Raw genomic sequence first — 20,314 nt, forward strand, 5'->3', positions numbered from 1 at the left:
ACAAACTACTGTACCAACGAAGAGCCTAGTCTTTTTAGCTGTTTTTGATACAGCGGTCTGACATAGGATGTTTGAAACCTATCTATTATTGCAATGTGAATAGGTGGTTTTTCCAAGGTGATCTTTATAAAAGTGACCATGAAGTGGTCAGTATGCCTTAGCCATTTTTGAGATCTAATTATAATGTGGTCTTTGTACAGAGGTGGTCTTTATAAGAAGGTGGTCTTTAAGTGGTGTCCACTAAACAAGGGTTTACTCTAGGGTACATCTATATGACAATTTGACCATTTCTGTTTTCCATTTCCACTTTCCGTTTCCAGTTTCCGTTTCCAGTTTCCATTTCCAATTGCCCGTGTCAAGGGATGGGTTACCAAGTTCCCATTGTGGTGAGTGGTTAGTACTAGACAGTATGAGGAGCAAATGACTATACCGAAAAAGTAAACTACAGACAAAGCCACAACTTGTGTGCACATATGTTTACTGAGTTGGGACTTGGCTTAAAGTGTTTACCATGGATTGGCACATCTACCAAGGTATAGTTTTAGCCCTGAATTCACTCGTGCATGCAAGTATGAAGGCATTTCAAATGAAATGAAGAAAATAACAGCAACATTGCATAACATGCATGCCCTTATGCTACAAGAAAACAAGATTCTTCATGAACAGGTGAACTTTATTTGAAGCTTGCTTTACAAAGTAGCAGCATGATTGAAAACCTATATAGCATGCACTATTTTACCCACTGCTTTTCAAAGTGTGTTGGTGCAAAATGTGCTGATTGTGGTCACTTGTAGCACGCAAAATGAAGAAATTTGATATTTCATGTATTATGTACGTTGACTTTGTCATCCCTGACATATATGAGTTATCCTTTTAAAATCTATTTTGTATAGTGTAGAAATGGACTACATAGCTTACTGTACTTGTTCTGTTCATGTTGGGGATTATCACATTTAGACATTGTTAAGTTCTACAAAAAGGTGTGGGAAAGATTTAAAAATACCTTCAAGATTACAAAGCAATATGTAATAGTTTTCCCTAAGCATTTCCTCAAATTTCAAAGGTACCCTAAGTCATCATCTACTGTATAGTAAAAAACTTAAAAGCCCACTGTTGCAAAATTGATGAAAAAACTTTGGTGAATGGTGCTTCACCTGAAATTTTTTATAATCTATGATAGAACATAGCTACCACGTACTGTACCAACATCGCTACATGCAAATGCAAGTGATTAAACAACTCGCCAGCCATTTCAATCATGAGTCTTTATCCCTCACAGTAAGGGATGACGACTCGCAATGGAAACAGCTGCCACACCCCTTAATTGGCAAGTCATAATCGCTTGCATGCAACGATGTTGCATTCGAGTGGTAGCTATCGTACAAGCGTAAACATTGTTCGCTGGTTCTTGTAATATCAAGAGCAAAGTTTGGATTTTAGTGAACTCTTGTGGGACAACGAACCTCGCAACAATTGAAGGGAATACTTGGAATATCCACAATACCTGTCACGATACTTCGATACCCATTATTTTAACATAATCTGCTCAGGTAGTTGGCAGATAAAACTTTTGGCAATTGTAATGCTATTCACCAAATTCGCCAAAGTTTTTTACTATATGGTACATCTTTTATGTACACACCATGTATGTAGAATAGTAATTTTAAAAGTAGTCATAATGTTTAAAGTACTTAGCTAAGCCAATAAAAATAAGTCGATGGTGCTTAGCCTTTATTAACACAAGTTGTGTTTGTTACAGAAATTTCTCAGTTGGTTGAACAACACAATTCCCAGATGTACAGCAGTGACGTCTCCTTTAATACTTCTACCAATTCTTCCTCGTAGTAGCATTGAGTGTAATTATTGTAAATATTGTAAATATCAGATTGAACCATGCAGGGCATGTGAATTATATTTGTAAATAGTTCAGACCAATCATGTAAATTTTCATTGCAGATTTGTTATGTTGTAAATAATTATTTTTGTCAGATCAGAGAACTACTTTATCAAACTATATTAATTTTTGTAATGATGTTCTATATAATACACACCAAATACACTACACACAATTGCAATAATTATATATACAAATATATAAACCTTAATAAATTTATAGAGTCTAAGCTACTTACTAAAACTCATGGTGCGGTGTACTTGAATGACACTAATAAATCCACCAAACCATCCATGGAGCCACTATTACTGCTATTTGAAGAAATCCAGTTCTGACAGTTCTTTTGCAGTTGGTCTGCAATGTGGCTGTACCTGTGAAGACAATAATGTTCTATATAAAAGTGGCTTATTTTTTAGTGTACTCTGCAAGCATTGATAACTGAGTCTTGATCTTCGCCAAAATAGATATACACAAATTGCATGAGTAATGCGTGCATCTATATGTATGTATGATAGGGTATAGCATTCTGTACCTGAAGACATTTCTCCACTAGATCACATACTCCGGGGACATTAGAATAGTATTTGCGTAACTCATTGATCTGTGTGGGCAAATAAAAATGATGACTAAAACCATTGAATAATTGTGGTACCATACCTTTATAATTTTGTGATATAGTTCTTGTGAGTACGGATGATCTTGAGCTGAGAGTAATAGTGATGCTTCCTGAAAAATTGATGTAATACAAATAATACAATAAAATTTTGTCTTTACTTACTCCTCTTTGTTTGAGGGGTCCACTCTTTCCAATAAATATTGCTAGTAGTAAACAACCAAATGACCATATGTCCACTCCAGTAGTATACAGTACTTCATATGGACCAGATAGTACTAGGTGCATTGAAACCTGCCAAATGGAATTGGAGTAACAATCACATGTTAATACAGTAAGTGACTACTCACTTCAGGAGCCCTATATCCCATAGTACCCAGTGGTAACACACTGGCATATCTTATCATCTGATGTTCCTCTAAGTGTAGCTGATAACCAGGTACTGTGGCTGATGAATCAAAGTCTCCTAACTGTACTATAAACTTGTGTTGACAACTACAGTATAACACTTCACTACACTGGCATGTTGTCTTGATCAGTATGTTGCTGGCTGGAGGAGGGACAGAATAGTACTCAAAAGGTATATATGAACTGCTATTCCATATAGTGTGTGCATTCACCTCACTTTTATTAGCTTGAATTTACTGTATAAAGCATCTCCAAACTAAATGTACTGTGAAAACCTTTAATTTAGACTCTGGGATTATTTAGCAAAAGTCCTATGCTACAAGCAAAGAGGCTTTAAAATTATCTGTTCTATTTTGTCAGGAGCAAGGATGTAGAAACAGGGGTTTCTGCATGCATATCACATTTGATATCATTCCATTGGCTCAGGTGAATGCACCATGTGTACAGACTATAGGAGTGTAATTGCATGTGCACCTTTAACATCACGATGTACCAGTCCCTGTCCATGCATGTAGTCCAAAGCTTTCAGTACTGACCTCAGAACATGTTTTACATTCAGTAATACTGTCTCCCACTGATCTCTCTTCTCAACCAGTTTCATCTTTAAGTGTTTCAAACAACCGTGATCTTTAGTGGAGAGGACATTTCTGAAGTTGATGTCCATCTTCTGCATGAAGCAGTAGACATAATACTTATCCCTGTGACGTTCATGTTTTTCTCCAACCAGAACAGCTTCAAGATTTATAATGTTGGGATGACATAGTTGAGAATGAACACTGATCTCTTTCGATCGGTAAACTGTCTGTAGTGAAACAGATAATATTTTGAACCAATCCATCATTAAATTTTTTTACACTTACTTTCTTCACAGCAAACTCCTTCCCAGCATGGAACACAACGAATACAATAGCATTTCCACCATATCCAATCCTACTGGCTGTAGCTCTCTTGTTAGGTAGTGGATATTGAATGTGTCCTGAGAAACTCTCAAGATCTGACTGAGGGGAATTGAATGACTATAAATTGTATTGAAGTTACAACCACAGACTATATTTATGCAGCAAACTGTGATATTCTGTTATGTATAACGTAATGTAAAAATTTTATCATGAAATTGCTTTTCATGATTGTGAATCAATACACGACCAGTTCTACTATCAGTTCTAATTACAAGACATACATTCAGTGTATTTGTATGCACATACTATAACCAGAGGCACCGAGAATTAAGTTTTCTATTTTGCATATGTGCATAAATCAAAGTCTAATGAAGACTATGGTTTTTCAGTAAACTTGCATTTGTATCATGAGACTAAGTTTTAGTTTCTGTGAATACCATATATGTATACATCCTATTGTAAAGCTTATAATACTGAATATGTAATTGTTGCACTTCTTTCACATGAAGGAATATATGTCTGGGTGAGTGTGTGGATGCATGGTTTTAGTACTCACACTAAAGATGACATATCCTGTTTTGTCAATGTTAGAACGAAAATGTTTCCTTTCTCTGGTGATGACAGCTTGCTCATTACTTGTAATAGCGCTAGCACCTTGTGTCACATCCAAGTTGGGTAACTTCTCATCCTCACTATACATGCAGATGATACATTAATACAGAGAACATTCATTTTATGTGTCAAACACACTTATATACAGTTCAGTAGTATAGTAACAGTACTAGTGTAATGAATGACTTACCTGGCACAGTGTAGTTCTAATTTTGCCATGAAACGTCCAGGACTAATTTCTGTTCTCACTTTCACTAAATATTTTGTTGCTAATGGTTGTGATAACAAGTGATGATCTAAAGGGTACTGCTCATTGTTGTAAACTAGACAAGCTCGTCGTGGAAATGTTCCCTTAGGTTTGTTAGAACTTGATGATGCTGCAGGCTTGGGTGATTGTAACTTGCTAGTTGATGTCAACTGATTCTTCAGAATCTGCTGATGTGATTGACCATAAAGTGTTGAGCCATCCTGATGATCGGTCCTGTTGTGTATTCCCTTCTCTTCTTCAGGTGGTGGTTGATGTCTATCAAAACTAGTACTATATTGTTGTGTATGTGACACAGTAGCACCAAGTACTGTACTAGTGGTATAGCCTGTACCTTCAGTAGTTTTATTTTGTCCAAGGAATCCAGAAGAAACAGGATTTTGATTTTTTGCTATTTCTGTAGCTGCTGGTAAATATTTCCCTGTACTTTTTGCAGCTGCAGGTTGTGAATAAGAATTGTTTTGTTCTTGTAATTTTTGGTCCATTTCATTTTCAGCTTTTTCTTTACCAATGGATCGATCAACATTTCTTTCTCTATTGGAGTGAAGCATTTGCTGAGGAGTACTGCACTGTAATTCAGAATTTTCTCCTGTTGTGACTGCACAAGATGCAACTATTTCATTGTTGACTGCACTGTGCTGACTTGCAATGATGGAGGAATGTTGATTTTTTGTGATTTTTACAATCAAATTCTCTGTCTCACAAGTGAAATATTGTAACATGCCATTTAACAAATTTACTGAATGCATTGACAAAGCTTTGATACATAAATATGTATTTTCACTATAGCGGTAAATTGAAAGTTGCATCGCATTTAAATGGTCATCAGACCCTATAAATTGCAGAACAAATAATGTTATGTACATAATTAAGCAGATATAAAAATTGTAAGCTAGGTAATATCATAAAATACAGGATAGGAGGCTGATAGTGTGTAAAACTTGGTCTACAACAGTATATCAACACTTCTCTGATAATTGTCAACCAAATTGTTGAAGCTGTTGATAAATGTGACCCAGTCTAGGAAAACCAGGCTTATCGCCTATTTAAAAGTATTGAGAAATGCCGGTTTTAAGTATTTAGTGTGTTGTAGCTCGCCAATGGTTGAAGCTATGTGTACCAAATTTTCACATGTTTTACACCAATTCCTTGCCTTCCACACCATCCACTGTGCAAGTAGCCAACAACTAAGTTTCCCCCATTTTAGATAGTTTTTAAACTGAAGTTGACTGTATCAGGCAAGCTGCAAAATGGGTGGGAGGGGGGGGGGGAAGGCGGGCAAGATGGTGTTCAAAAATTGAAATAGAAGGCGTAGGGATGAATTAGGCCAAGTTTTGGGCCATTGAGGTCTCAAAATTGGCTAAAATGAAAGGAAATTCACAGCAGAGGTACTTATTCAACACCACAGAACTGTACAGCCACATATAGTCATCCCCAGGCTGACCAGAGCTCCATTAAGGCCCCACACCGCATGTACGGATCGCCACTGGGCCTGGGAAAAGCAGCCAGCAAAACCAGACCACTCAAGTCTAGCTGATTTTGATTGTGGAATTAAATAGTTTATTCGTGTAACTTTGTGTCCTTGCAAAATTGAATCTGCTGACATGGGTGACAAGACCGGTTTTCTCAGACTGCGTCATTGAAAATTTTAACAGGTAAAATTTTCCAAGTGCTAATAGCTCTGTAAGAGAAAAAGTTTTGTCAATGTTAGAATTTGAAACATTAAAGTTAAGCTCTTTGGTAGTAAGTGTTGTAGGAGTAAATAGTTTTGACAAGGAGGTATTAGTGTGCTTATGGGTTATACGATAAAGGAAAATGTCACCTCCCTATCTTTTGCAGGATGGTAGTTTTAAGAGAGTCTACTGATAAGTAAGTAGTTTATATTTGGAATCAATTTTGTAGCACATTTCTATACACCTTTATGCATATGTTATATTTCTGGTCAGTGACATTATAGGGTCCCCAAACTGTCTAAATTGGTGAACTCAGTATAGGTTGTACAAGTTTAATGACCATGCATGTTTGAAACTTTTTTTTTTTTTTTTTTTAATAATGCTTTACAGCACAAGTGCTGAAGGTCTGTAGGACACCTGGTCCTACAGCCTGCTCAAAGACTTAGCTACTTAAGGTGTGTTTGAACAGAAGACTTTATTACCGATTAAGAGTTTATTAATTCTTGAGTATATGATTTGCTTTGGAAACTGGCATTATATGGATATGGAATTTCAGCTGGTGATCTACAATGACCCCTACTTCTTGTACAAACTTTCATCCAGATAGTAACCTCATACAAGTGAGCCAAGGTGTAATATTTTATATTTAGAAATTGAGTTGCAATTTGATAGACCAAGCACAAGCAATTAATTACTTTCTTGGAATCAAACATAATCCTCTATAGACTTAGTCTGTCAGAAAATCTGTGTCATCAACTCTGCTAAGTTGGATCAGAGGTAAACTGCTAGATTGGATCAATAGAAGACAAAAGGTTGCACTTCCTCCACTGTGTACAATGGAGTTCCTCAGAAATCTGACCTGGGAACATTGTTGTTTAACATCTATGTTCATGAAATTCCATTTATTGTTGATAGTCCAACTCTCACTATTTGCATGCTGACAACACCAAGGACAGTATCAAACCGTTCAAACTTTACAGAAGTCAAGATATAAGTAATTATTACCCAAAATGCTTTGCAGCAGTCCAACAGTCCATAACATGATATATGTTAGCCAAAAAGATTTTTTGTGTGTATATGAGTTTTAATTGTAAGACACTTGGCTGACAAAAACAACATAAAACACTGCCATTTTTTTCCAAAGAGTAGCCGTGGCCTATCCCACAGTGCATCTGCAACCCCATTATAGCAAAATAGAGCAATGCAAGCTAGGCTATGGAAGCTAACCATGGTGCAAACCTTTATTGCTGAATGTCCATTATTTTCATCCTTAGCAAGAAAACATCATATCCCAAGTTGTCAGGTATTACGATTTGAAGTGTTTTGTCATATAATACAGCTATATCCATGCATGCAAAAACAGCTAAGCTGCAAAAAAGAGTGCAGTATTCAAAAGCCCGGGTGAAAAAAACTGTGAAATGCAATCAAAAAATGGCTGCAACTTTTGAAAGAAACTATAGCTTCACCTGAGTAACTGACAAAAGTGATTCAGTGGTAAAGGATTTGGGACCAGAGTTAAAATTAGGTAGGGGGATCCCTCTGGAGAACTTTCTTATGTTTTAACTTTTTGAGAACTTTTTGCTGCTCTATATAGGAATTAATTAATATGGAATGTATCAAATGTTAGAGATCTGTTAATATCCAACACCATCTAAACAAAGTACATAAAATATAGGGTGTATACATGCATGCATAAAATGAACAGAGCATACAGGAGCATAAAATGATATCAAACACATGCCCAAGAGTGGGAGAGAAACAATCGGTTAGTCAAAACAACCAGAAAGCAAGATTACTACATAGGTTTTGGTACTCCTTCTCACTATATGCATTCACTTATGTACTTAGCTATATATTGTTGTCTATATACAAACCTGTTAATTTGCCTTGTATATCTTTAAAACTTGATGATGCTGCAGGCTTAGGTGGTAGTTTGCAGATTGTTGTTTGGCATTGTTGGGGTACAAATTTATTTTTTTGGTGTGACTGAAGCATTAAATCTTCTTTGTGAGCCGCCATTTTGTCTTTTTTCCTACTTTGCTCAAACAAAGGTTGATGTTGATTTTTATTAGCATGATGAACAAGTAATGGAGTAGTTCCTTCAATTTGACTTGGATTTACATATTCTTTTTTACTTCTTCCAGCATATGAATTGGAACTGTAGTGTTGTACATGTGATCGTGGATTCCATAACCAAACAATAACCAGAGCATAGGTTATTAAACAAAACAGCTGCAGATTTAACTCATCTTGCAATTGAATTGGGGTGTTTGAAGTATAAAGAGTGATTGTATCTGTAAAACAACCAGCATATCAATTTGCAATACATCACTAGTTTTATTTTTGTGGAATTTGTGGTAAATTTTTTATCTTGGTCTTTGTAGAAATAGCTAGTAGCTACCATGCTAAGAGATAGACACATTCTTGATCCTTGTTGTGTCTTAGTTGAATTAGTTACAGTATCAGCTAAAGCCAGTAAGCCTCACAGATAATGCTAGAAAACTCTTTATTGCTAAAAAAATTCATGTGAGAAATATTTGCACAAAAAATCAAAAATAAAGTCACTGTACCTACATTGTTTAGCTGAATGACTTTTAAAGTTAATTACAATGAGCCAGTATTTAAAGAGCTATTTCAGAATGCTGCAGCTATCTATATATATTGCCAGTGTTGGGGGTAATGTGTTACTTATGTAATGTGTTACATATTAATTATTACTTTTGTGGTAACCAAGTAGTATAACATAATATGCTAAAAAATAAAAACACTCAAGTTACTTTACTTACAAATGTAATGTGTTTCCTAAGAAATAAAGTTGCTGTAACGAGTCTAATATTAAATACTTTTATTACTACAAGTAATGAAGTTACTAATCTCTCTCTGAGTAATGCCTAGCCATGACCACAACGAAGTAACAATGCCACCTTGAAGTAATGAATGAAGCTTATTCACCCCAGCTTCTTACAATTATAACCAAGATTTACACATTAATTGTCCAACAACACAATCATGTCACATGATAAGGTGGTAGTTGCACACGTGACAGCTTGAGGCTGTGGACACAAAGTAATATAATAACATTATTGCATGCAGTTACTTTATTTTATGGGTAATATGTAACTGTATAACTAAATAGTTTAGTTGCAAGTAATATGTAACGAGTTACTTTTTAAAAGTAATTGCCTGAACATTGTATATTACATGCATGGATTATAAATTAAAAAGGTAATTTTTTTGTATGAAATCCAATATGACATTGTAAATAGTAGAGCAGGACAGAATAATGCCTGCTTTCAATTGTAAGCATGCACAGTCACATTCATCATCTGAACAATGTTATAGTATTATTTCTGTACAATTATTTGCCAAGTTAAATACATCTTACCATGGTGGAGAAAGCCAGTCAAACAATATTATGAGCTGAAGCTATAACCACATTAAGAGTCTGGGAATTAATGCAGGCTCCCAGATACTTTTTAGTCTAATTAATAGATTTTTAAAAAAGCACTTTGTTTTATTATATCGATTGATTTTTTGATTCCATACAATTGGGTAAAGAAGATTAGAGGAAGCAACATTATAAATGCATCAACATATAATATTACACACCTATACAAAACAAACAGTATAGTGTATAATACATGACAAGAAAAAAAATCATTTTTTATAACATTGCATGTCTTGTCATAGTATTAGCACAACAGAATGAAGCACACTGTTCCACCAATGGGATGCCTTCATGTCTGAAAAATATTGTAAAATGGCTGTACCGATAAGGAGTTACAACCCTGGTATAATAGTGATCTTGGGTATATACTATCAAAGTGAATAAACACACAACTCCAAAGGGATGATACATCTAGTGTGATAGTAGCTAGATGTTACTGGTGAAACATGACACAGACAAAATGAAATTGGGTGAGTCATTGCAAGAGCCACTTCACTGAATCAACATTGATGTAGCTAATTAGTTATCATTATTATAGATATTTTAGTTATCACTATTATAGATATTTTATGGCCTGTTATTCTGAATGAACACAAAGGAGGGCAAACCTATATAGCTCTAGCTGTAATTGAGCTGAGGCAGTCTATAAGCATTTGTAACAAATGGGAAACTGCTATGGTAATGCAACTCTTATAGGTGTATCTATCCACTATACTGACCTGTCATATCAACAGGATGTAGTTAATGATATCTTTTGATGTTGTAGTTGGCTGTGACTTACGAGTATTTAGAGTATGTGTACACAGACAGTATCTTAAAAATCAGTAGTTATATGTACCTATAAAGATGAACAACAACTACGTATTCATGTACACAATGCATAGCTAATCACCTTTTTGTTCCTTAAATTTCTGATATGTAGCTAAGGATTCCAAATTTTTAAGGAAGTGGTTACTGGACCGAAAGTTTTTATTTTGTACTTGAATAACACAAACTACTCTAGTATCAAGCACACTAGCTAGGGTTGGAGCGAGTGAAGTAAGCATTCCGGCTGGGCCACCCTAGCTCGCTTTGAGTTAACCAAAAACTTATACCCTCATACAGACAGTGAAAGACACCTACAGCCAAACCTAGTTAGGGTTGGGTTCAGCCTTGGCTTTTTCTTCACCTCTTGTTACAGGTTACCTCTTGAGACAATAGAAAAGTAGGGAAGGTAGGTAGTTAGCAGCAGTAGCACAGCATGCACACTGGTAGTCTATAGGGTTCAAACCTTGGATGTTTTGTGTTTTGTGTGTGTGTTTTCTTTGTTTTAGCAACTTTTTTGTTGAAGCTTGGTTCAATAGGTCCATATGTTAGTGAACTGACTTTCGGTTAAGTATTTTCTGCCACATTATACTCACTATTTTTATGTAGTGGTACCTTCACTACTCTTTGTAGTGGCCCTCACTACCATGATAGTCATGATCACTATGTGGCATAGTGACGGTCACTACAAAATTAGTAGTGAACGTTACTACACAAAATAGTGAGTATTGTGGCAGACATTAGTAGTGACCTTTTTACTGTGATATAGCTAGCTAACGACCGTTAAATTGCTTTCGCGTAATTTGATACGTATGAGGTTATAAGTTTATATAGTATATGGCCAGTTCATGCATGATCTCATAGATAGTTATGTCAAATAATATGATCACATATATAGCTAGATATTTATAGCTAGTGCCCTTATATGACTTAGTTCGCTACATGATGTAATACGTCATATAGCTACCGGTTCGTGACTTCTCGATCAAACACCTGCGTCATAGTGTATTTGGTCCTGGATTTTATTACTGTGTAAGGCAGCCAAAGGCTGATACAACACGGGCTACCCCAAATAATAAGCACAATACTGACATTCAGTGTAAATGTATCTTCTCAGTCGATTTTCTCGTATCGAGTGAACCCTACGGGGGTGGTACACAAACTAGTGTACCGCACGTTGAACGACTAGTTACTCTATACAACTGGCTACTATCCGATTGTAGTTTACTGTTAGTCACGTAGCTAAGCCTCGATCACTGTAGTCGTTTAATAGTTTGGATGATTTGACTGCGTAAACAGCCGTATATGGCTGATACAACACAGGGGTTGCAACTGCACAACCCCGCTGAAATGGCTACACAATACATTTAATATAAAAGTGTATTTTTGTTAGATTTATGTTAAATTCGGCTACTAGCCGCTAGTTATCAACCGTAGACTATATAGCTTAATCTGGTAGTGGTTGTTATTATTAGATCCATTGACAGTTAGACTCGCGGCTCAGCTATAGACTAAAGCTATATGCCACTGAACATGACAGAGTTAGTTTAGAACTTGTGACAGAACAGAATGACGCTACACACTAGGCTGCACTATATAAATTATACGTATAGCTATTGCAATGTACTCATTTATTTACCGGCACAACACTCACTTTATATTACTGCCCACCAAGTCCGACCGCAGAGCTACGAATGGTTGTGTACTGTGCCAATCTCATTATGTACAGACTTGCTCAACCACAAAGCGGTTACGTAATAGATACAGGAAACTGGTTGATCACGTGATCACCGCACAGAGTTGTAGAGTCCGGTCAACCACGGTTTCTGCGTAACAATGACGAGTGAGTGACCTTTATAAAGGAGATAAACTGGTGACTATGTTATGGATATGGAAGGCGCCTTGATGGAAGGTACGGTAACTCACCCCTGTGTTAAACTAAGTTTGCAGTGACTTGCAGTGTACACACACATTCATAGTAGCTATGAGCAAATGACTCACTATTTTGTCTCGAGCTTGTAACTTTAAGGCCACTCCAAATAAATTTTCTGTTTCCCGTCCACCGCCCGCATCTGGTTACTGCCAGCTCTAAATATTCCATTATTCCGTATTCTTCCATTATTTTCTGGTTATTCTTGCATACTGATAGGCTCAGTAAAAGCTATCTTGAAACAGTGTCAGCAGTGCTATCAAGTCAGCACAAACTTCACGCTTGTGTTATTTTTGCAACTTACAAAGGAGGGAACAAGCTTAAGCATGTTTTTATGCAGCCTTTTTGGCAGTGGCAGGCAAATAATGGCTTGAAAAGCTAGCCAATCTTATAATGAAATAATGGAAATGGACCGCCCACCCGCATGCAAATATGCCTGAGTCCAGGACGGGAAACAGAGAATTTATTTGGAGTGGCCTAATATACTGAACATACACAGCAAAAATTGCTTTCTCACAATGAGAGATAATATACTGAATATTAGTAAATTGCCCTTAATGTAGGTAGCTATCACTTCTTATATTAAGTACTATTATTCTGAAACTAGAATTTATATGATCTCTAATATTTAGTATGCTATGTTTACTTTAAGCTTTTAGTGCTCAATTTAAATTTAAATATATATTATTATTAGACCGAACTATCTAAAAGTAAGGTGATGAGTTAAAAAAACAGAATGTCCACAGCTAAGTTTTAGATGTCAGACTTTGTTTTAGAAAAACTACTAATTTTCATGTATCATCACATATTCTAAAAATTAGAATAATGCATCTAAGTTTTAGTACAACTTTTAAATAGCCTATACACATTTATATTAAGAAGGCCATGCAATGCATCAAAGTTTCTCTACTTATTGCAAGTATGAACATGCACTCAGTTCAAAATTCCATCTCAATTTGAGCTATATACATTTACTTTAAAAAGGAGGGCATACCTCTTGTCCAATTGGCACAGCACAACAAACTACGTATATTAACATTCTGCATGGTATTGCCATGATATTTACATAAGTTATTATTAATCATCAGTTACAAAGGCATGCAATCTTGTTTAGGCTTAATAATATAACCTTAAGTTTGATCAGTTAAAATTGCATTAAGAGGGTGATAATATCTTAAACAGCTAACGGAGATGCAATCATGTCTTTCTGGATCATCCAACTGTACCACATATCCATAGGCCCTTTTGAAAAACCCAAGTGTCACTGACTTTTGTACAATCAATAAAATATTTTTGCATGATTCATCGGATGATATAAAGACTATTTCTTGCAATTTTCCAAATATGGGTAGAGAACATGTGTCAGTTTGCTTTGTACCAGTACACATCCAACATCCAGCTTTATATTCTGTCCCTTGTATTGTTACTTGTGAACATCTATATAGGTACGTATGCTGATTACAATAAAAGCATTTTAAAAGTATCACAATTTACCTTGACATGGTTTCATTATCTTTTAATCTATGAGCAATTAAATTTTATAGCTGATCATCGCTTGAAAGAAGAGAGCCTATACACAGTGACAGAAATTTTAAAACGTATAATTGTTACTTAATGATGAGCAGTGCATATATTATATAGTATAAGTATAATAAACCATCATTGCATTATCTAGTTATAATAATCATCATTGCATTGTCTAGTTATAAGTATTGGTAACTTACATGTAGTGATACAAATGGAATTTTTACAAAACAAGTCTGTAATTTCAATGCAATGCTTCCTTTGGTGTTACTCAGCAACTGTTTTACATATATTCTTGAAGTTTGATCTTTGTGCATATCCTTTTAACTCTTTGTTTTCCCCTCAAACCTCATTGTCCAGTAACGTATGGGTGGTCCCAAACTGTAGCATAACATAGGCAATGATTATAATATGTATAATTGATACTATTATCAAGTTCATTATGAAGTCTTAGACTATGGCATTCATAGTATACTTTGAAGTTTAGTCATCAAGGAATTTAAAATCCCTGGAATCCAGCAAAGCACATGATGCACATGACAAAACTTTTGTCACAGGTATCTATCCAGTTTAGATACCTACGTACCTGTGGGTATCTATTGGTCACAACAGCCATCAGAAATCATCGCTAGAGTGTAAAAAAAATCACTGGATTGTATTCATCTAGGAAGCGTACCAGTGAGTTATTTTAACACTAATTTGATCAGAAAGCCACCATTACTGGCACTGTCCAGAGCCACACAAGCCATAGTCTAAATAGGCTATTGCACAATTCCAGGTATCTTCACTATTGGAGTCTTGAGGAATGGAATAATCACTAAGGGCAAAATAACTTATACTTAATAATGAAACTGTGTGCATTATATTTGGCTACCCACACTATAGGTCAGACCATGGCATGCAATGAAGTAGAGAACTAAATGGTATATATACAATAATTGTTTTAGCAATGTACATATATTTTTCTAATTTTACAGAACTTACCTTCTAATCAAACGGGGTAAATGAACAAGGTTGTGGCATTTAGGAGGAAGATTTTTGTGAGAAGGTAGCACTCTTTTCAATGCTTCTAAGTACTGATGGATTAATACTTCCAAATAACTAATTTGCTCATCAGCAATGAGGGATGAAAACACTATCGCTGCAATTTCTTGAAGGAGTAAAAAGCATTCGTATTGCTCATCATTATCCAGTGGCAAGTGGCACAGAAACAACGTTGTAATATGAAAGAGTTGCCACATTTGAGATCCTATAAGAATTAAAATTGCTGAAACGTTACACAGCAAAATAATAAAGTTGTGCATATTGAAAATGTATTATTGTATGGTGTAAAAAAATGATGTAGGAAAACTATGCAGATAAATTAAATGACCAATGATAACTCATATTTTGATTAAATATTTCAATATTAAATTACAGCTAAAGCATCTTTTCACAAATTGCTAGCAAATTAAACTTTGCACTATATACACTGTGTACTTACCAGATTGCATAGTCTTTGATAGCTTGTGCAGACGGTTTAGTCTCAAAATACAAGTATGGATAGGATCTCAGTTTACCATTGAATTCATCTAGGGTAATCAGTTCTGCTTCAAAGATGAGGTAATGTAAAAGGATAGCAGTGTGTAGTACACATATGCCCTCAAGAAATACATGCATGATGTCTTCTGGAAGTCGTTTAGTAACATCAAACATTTCGCACTTCGAAAGCAAACTTCTTCTGTTTATACCAGAGGTTGAAGAAAAATGTTGTCTCCCTGATGCACTAATTCCTTTCCTTTCCACATAATTACACTGCATCCTGTGAAGGTCTTTATTTCTCAACACAAATTCTGATTCACAAAACTATACCAGAAAATGCACCAATTTAGTAGATATACTAAAATTAGTAATGATTGTATGTATACACATGCATTGCAGTAATGTACACTGTATAATGGTGAAACTATGAGAATGACGTACTTTATTTTGAACTTGATCAGAAGTGGCCATGCAGTGACGACATAATTGCAGTGCAAGGCTTACATCCTCTTTAAAACCTCCTAATTGATTAATTACTGGAATATCTCCAGTAAATGCTATTATAGCTCCACGGATCTTTTGCTTTTCTCTTCTAATATTAAATATTGCGCCATCTAGCTAGATATATTGCATTTTAATAAACACGCTGTTAACCAGCTAACAAAAAAAAACTCGTGATAGTTTCTGTACACCATCCAAAAATGGCTTAATGAATGTGTCAATTCCATAAACTTCCACAAGTGAATACTTGAAAGCACATGCCAGATGTATTGCTGCCAACTGTGATCTTAGTGCTGGGTCAAGATTTGCCAATGAATAGTATATTAGTCCTACAAAGTACACACAGAACTATAAATTCCTCCACATAATCTGTTAATAATTCACCTAGTTTCTGAGTTCGTGATCCCAGTGGATTAACAACCTCTATTAGATCGTAATAAGCAACAATTTGTAATGCTGTTTTATCAATTGAAAATATTGGATGATTTTAAAATAAATCTCCATCACAGAAATCTCTCTTGTGTTTATCAGTCAAAAAGTGTGGACCACATAAAACCTACACAAATACATGCATGTGAATATCATAGTTATGGGCATGGTGATGGTGATGGTCGAACTTTACAAATCAGTAAATTTTGACTACAACATTATACTTATGATTGAGACAGTAAGGTGCATGCTTTGTGATTGCATTTTTAGAAGTTCCAGATATGGAACAGTGCAATATAGGTGGTTACAGAACTGCTCCTGCACCCCTGGTGATCATTACAATGGCGGATCCAGGATGGGGCATTTGGGGCAAATGCCCCCCTCCCCCTCCTCCTCACCTTTGGAGGAACCATACTTCTGATTAAAATAACTAAACTTTATGTCAGGGCTAGATCAATTAACTCATGAAAATGATGTGCAAATTTTAGTAGTATTTATTACAAATTCACCGGAAATCAAAGCAAACCAAAGTCAAACTAACTGTGAAATTGCCCCCAGCACCTTTGTGCGTACTAAGCGCCTCTAAAAATAATTATCATGTTGCTGTTGTTTAAGAGATTCATAGCCTTTTACACAACTTTTAAGACTCCACAACCATCTGCAAAAGCCAAAATGTCAAAAATCAACAGTGATACACTACTAAGTGGTGATTATTTGCTGCTTCAAAAATGCAGCAACTAACGAGAAGTTCCCCAACCACCTAGCTACAACTCAGCCTGTTTGTGCCCCTCCCCTTGCCAGCTCCTGGATCCGCCCCTGCATTATACCCACAGTGGTCTAAATGGTGTGGCTGGTGTGCTGGAAGGCACATTAACCACTTTCCGGCAGCATCTCCATTAGGGATGCGGCGATTATGCCGGAATAATTTCGGGCATAATAGGTATGTGTGGGAATCAGGAATTATGCTAGCATTTTGAGGTGATTATAAAGCTTTAACAGTAGGAAAATCTGCAGATTGCACAATTCCGTTAAAAAGATCGAGATACTCTAATAGATCAGTCAGAAACTCTAATAGAACAGTCACTGAATATTATTTACTCTAATAAAGCAGTAACACTGAAATGAAATACTCTAACACAGCAACCAGCTAAAGAATTCAAGACTATTGAAGCTTAAATATCAATGAAAATGGCCTGATACAGCAATGAACTGGCATTATTAGCAAATTATGGTAGCATAATTTGTGACTGGGCCTGCGAAAATAGGGCATGTTGGTACATGATTTTTGCCTACTTTTTCAAACTTTCATCACTCATAACGTTTTATATCATTATGCTATGGCAATGCAATTTTCAGCTCTTAGTAAGCATTTCATTGGCTTTATGATGCAAGTTACAGAATGGAAATATTCTGTTCCAGTACTGCGATATGACCAGAAAAGTGATGGGGTGTAGCCTGTGCCCACATTCCCTGTTTTCACAGGCCCGGTCACATTTGGGAATAATGGGCGATTCTCAAAAGCATAATAGGTGATTTTTGAGCACTGCTCAAAAGCATAATGCTCAATTTTTGGAGCATAACAGCCTCATGCCTAATCTCCATAAGGATAGAATTTCTTGCACACCATTAGGTTTACATACCATTCCCTAATATAAATTATTTCTGGAGCATCACGTGAGATCACGTGCCCTGCCAAGAATCCTGGAGCTGTGGAAAGAAGTCTGGTCAGTGTGTGGTGGCTGGCACTGGTCATGGAGTGATTCCAAAGTATGTTTTTGTGTGTTTGGCTCCTTTACAGCCAGATGAGTGTTATATGTGACTGGATTTTGGAAAAACGATCCAAATCGCACATTAGAAGTTTCGAGATAAACGGTTTTAAAGAATTGAAGCCAGCATAACTCTCCAAGGATAGCAAGCACGCGTATGAAATTTACACAAAAGATGCATCAATCTGTTACCTTTCTAGCCACTTCCAGTACTTGTAGCTGCTTGTACAGTTTCTGCCAAATGAGATAGAAAATCTGAGCAGTTGGACGAGCGAAGTAGTATCACGAGTGCTCACTAAGGGGTGGAGGGTGGCGGGGAGGGCAAGAGATAGACCTCAAAATGGAGGCAGACCACGATCGGAGTCCAGACACGAGATTACAGGGCTGTGCTGGCTCCTTAGTGGCTGATATGTAGCAAAATCAACAGAGAACACGTCTGGCCAACATTATAAGGCTGTCCACCAGTAAACCACTGATTCTTGCCAAGCCAGGTCCTTCACAAGGCCTGAAACCGCCATTTGAGCACTCCACACCACCCAGAAAAGACGTGTGTAACAGCGTTGAAACCGGGTCACTACTGCTGACCCGGATGACCCACTGACCCGGATAGCAATCCGGGTCAGACCCGGATTTGACCCGGATGTGACCCGGATTAAATTAAGCCGAGGCGCTCGATAAGAGCTATGTTTCGGGTATTCTCGAGCGAGCGAGACTACGTTTTGAGCGTTCGATTCGTGTTGAGTAAACGAGTAGTTATGTGATAACTAAGCCGGTAAGTTTATAATTTAAAATCAGTCAGTGGGTTTGGTTCCACGTAGCTACTGTGAGTTTACAGACAGCAATTGGGTGTGGCTTCATACATACTTAGTATTGCAATTTCCCAATATATTAAAATGGGTGTGGCTCACAAAAGTACTTAATATCCTGCTGTAAGACTAGACCTAGACTATATACAACTCATACATTAATCGATTAGTGGGCGTGGCTCCACGTAAGCTTGCAGACAGAAACGGACACAGTTTCATGCTACAGACTGCACTTACTAATAAATTGGCGTGGCTGAGCGTATGTTTGTAACGAGATAAGTGGGCGTGGCTCATGAAAGAGCTACGCGACTAGCGTTTATAGGTTCCACGTCGTCAAACGATCAATTTCGTTTCTCACGTGATCCAATCCGGGTCAGACCCGGATAATTTGTAAACCAGGTCAGACCCGGAGAAAATGTGACCTGGTTGACCCGGATGACCCGACCCGGTTTCAACGCTGGTGTGTAAAAACCAGCCTCGTGTAGTTTGAGTAGTGCTGAGGGTCAAAACTTGTAGTACGATAGTGTAGCTATCCACTGGTGGTGTTAGTTTGATTTTGCCTGATGTGCGATTTGGATCGGTTCTGTAAAATCTGGTCACATATGGTATCTTGAGCACAGTAGGGATATAACACTTCTTATTGTTTTACTGTGATTTAATATCATGCACTACTCCAGCTTGTTTCAGTACTTTTTATTGATGTGCTATGGTCCCTACTCCAGTTGAAAATTCCAAATTTTTTTGTGTACTTGTTTGTTAACTTTTTTTGTAAATAATTATTATGACTGGTGAATCCATGCATACTGCATCGGAAATGGTGCCACGTGCCCCAATTATCATCTGAAAAGTGAAGTATCCATTACGCTTCGTTGTCAGCTATGTTCAACCCATTACGCAGCATTTTCGAATCAAGAACTGTTCGAAAAGCACCTCTGCACACCGAGACGCATTCCGAAAGAAATGGTGTCACGCGTCCCAGTTATATCATTTATCGTCTGAAAAGTGAAGTATCCATTACACTTCGTTGTCGGCTATGTTCAACCCATTACCATAACAGTATGGACCAAGAACTGTTTGACAAGCACCTCTGCTATCAAAATAGCCACTATGAAAAATATGGACAATTTCCGTTACGCAAAGGGAAGCCATCACATGCTATTGCCAAATCGACACTTTTCGCTGTCAGCACAGCAAAGATGAATGGGACACAAAGGAGGACAC

The 20,314-nt window shown here is 36.6% G+C and overlaps 2 protein-coding genes and 2 long non-coding RNA genes across 6 annotated transcripts in view; 2 read left to right on the forward strand and 2 right to left on the reverse strand.

Moving 5' to 3' along the window:
- Positions 1-2,123, forward strand: part of LOC136269302 (centrosomal protein of 170 kDa-like) — an 18,100-nt gene extending 15,977 nt beyond the window's left edge. For both annotated transcript variants that reach the window (XM_066064843.1, XM_066064844.1), the window contains exon 11: positions 1,760-2,123. In XM_066064843.1, coding sequence (XP_065920915.1) covers positions 1,760-1,845 — 86 coding nt within the window. In that variant the 3' untranslated portion in view covers positions 1,846-2,123. The remainder of the gene's footprint in view (positions 1-1,759) is intronic.
- On the reverse strand, positions 1,979-12,336 carry LOC136269300 (uncharacterized). 2 transcript variants are annotated; one of them, XM_066064840.1, is made up of 12 exons: positions 12,271-12,336; positions 10,532-10,650; positions 8,239-8,658; positions 4,617-5,523; positions 4,371-4,506; positions 3,776-3,913; positions 3,390-3,717; positions 2,858-3,057; positions 2,673-2,801; positions 2,552-2,620; positions 2,427-2,495; positions 1,979-2,265 (listed from the first exon to the last, which is right to left on the reverse strand). In XM_066064840.1, exons 2-12 carry the CDS (start codon positions 10,536-10,538, stop codon positions 2,206-2,208), a joined length of 2,463 nt encoding a protein of 820 aa, XP_065920912.1. In that variant the 5' UTR covers positions 10,539-10,650; positions 12,271-12,336; the 3' UTR covers positions 1,979-2,205. The 2 variants fall into 2 exon arrangements, with proteins under 2 accessions (XP_065920912.1, XP_065920913.1); XM_066064841.1 differs by lacking the exon at positions 12,271-12,336 and having other exon boundaries at positions 10,532-11,424.
- A 68-nt stretch (positions 12,337-12,404) lies between these two features.
- On the forward strand, positions 12,405-15,483 carry LOC136236138 (uncharacterized). The gene is made up of 3 exons (XR_010692005.1): positions 12,405-12,528; positions 14,956-14,993; positions 15,048-15,483. It is a non-coding gene; the product is annotated as an uncharacterized lncRNA (long non-coding RNA).
- Positions 13,632-14,447, reverse strand: LOC136236139 (uncharacterized). Its single transcript, XR_010692006.1, has 3 exons — positions 14,271-14,447; positions 14,041-14,116; positions 13,632-13,983 (listed from the first exon to the last, which is right to left on the reverse strand). It is a non-coding gene; the product is annotated as an uncharacterized lncRNA (long non-coding RNA).
- Positions 15,484-20,314: the final 4,831 nt, after the last annotated feature.

The sequence above is a fragment of the Dysidea avara genome, chromosome 10 (genome assembly GCF_963678975.1).
Source record: "Dysidea avara chromosome 10, odDysAvar1.4, whole genome shotgun sequence".
Taxonomy (NCBI): domain Eukaryota; kingdom Metazoa; phylum Porifera; class Demospongiae; order Dictyoceratida; family Dysideidae; genus Dysidea; species Dysidea avara.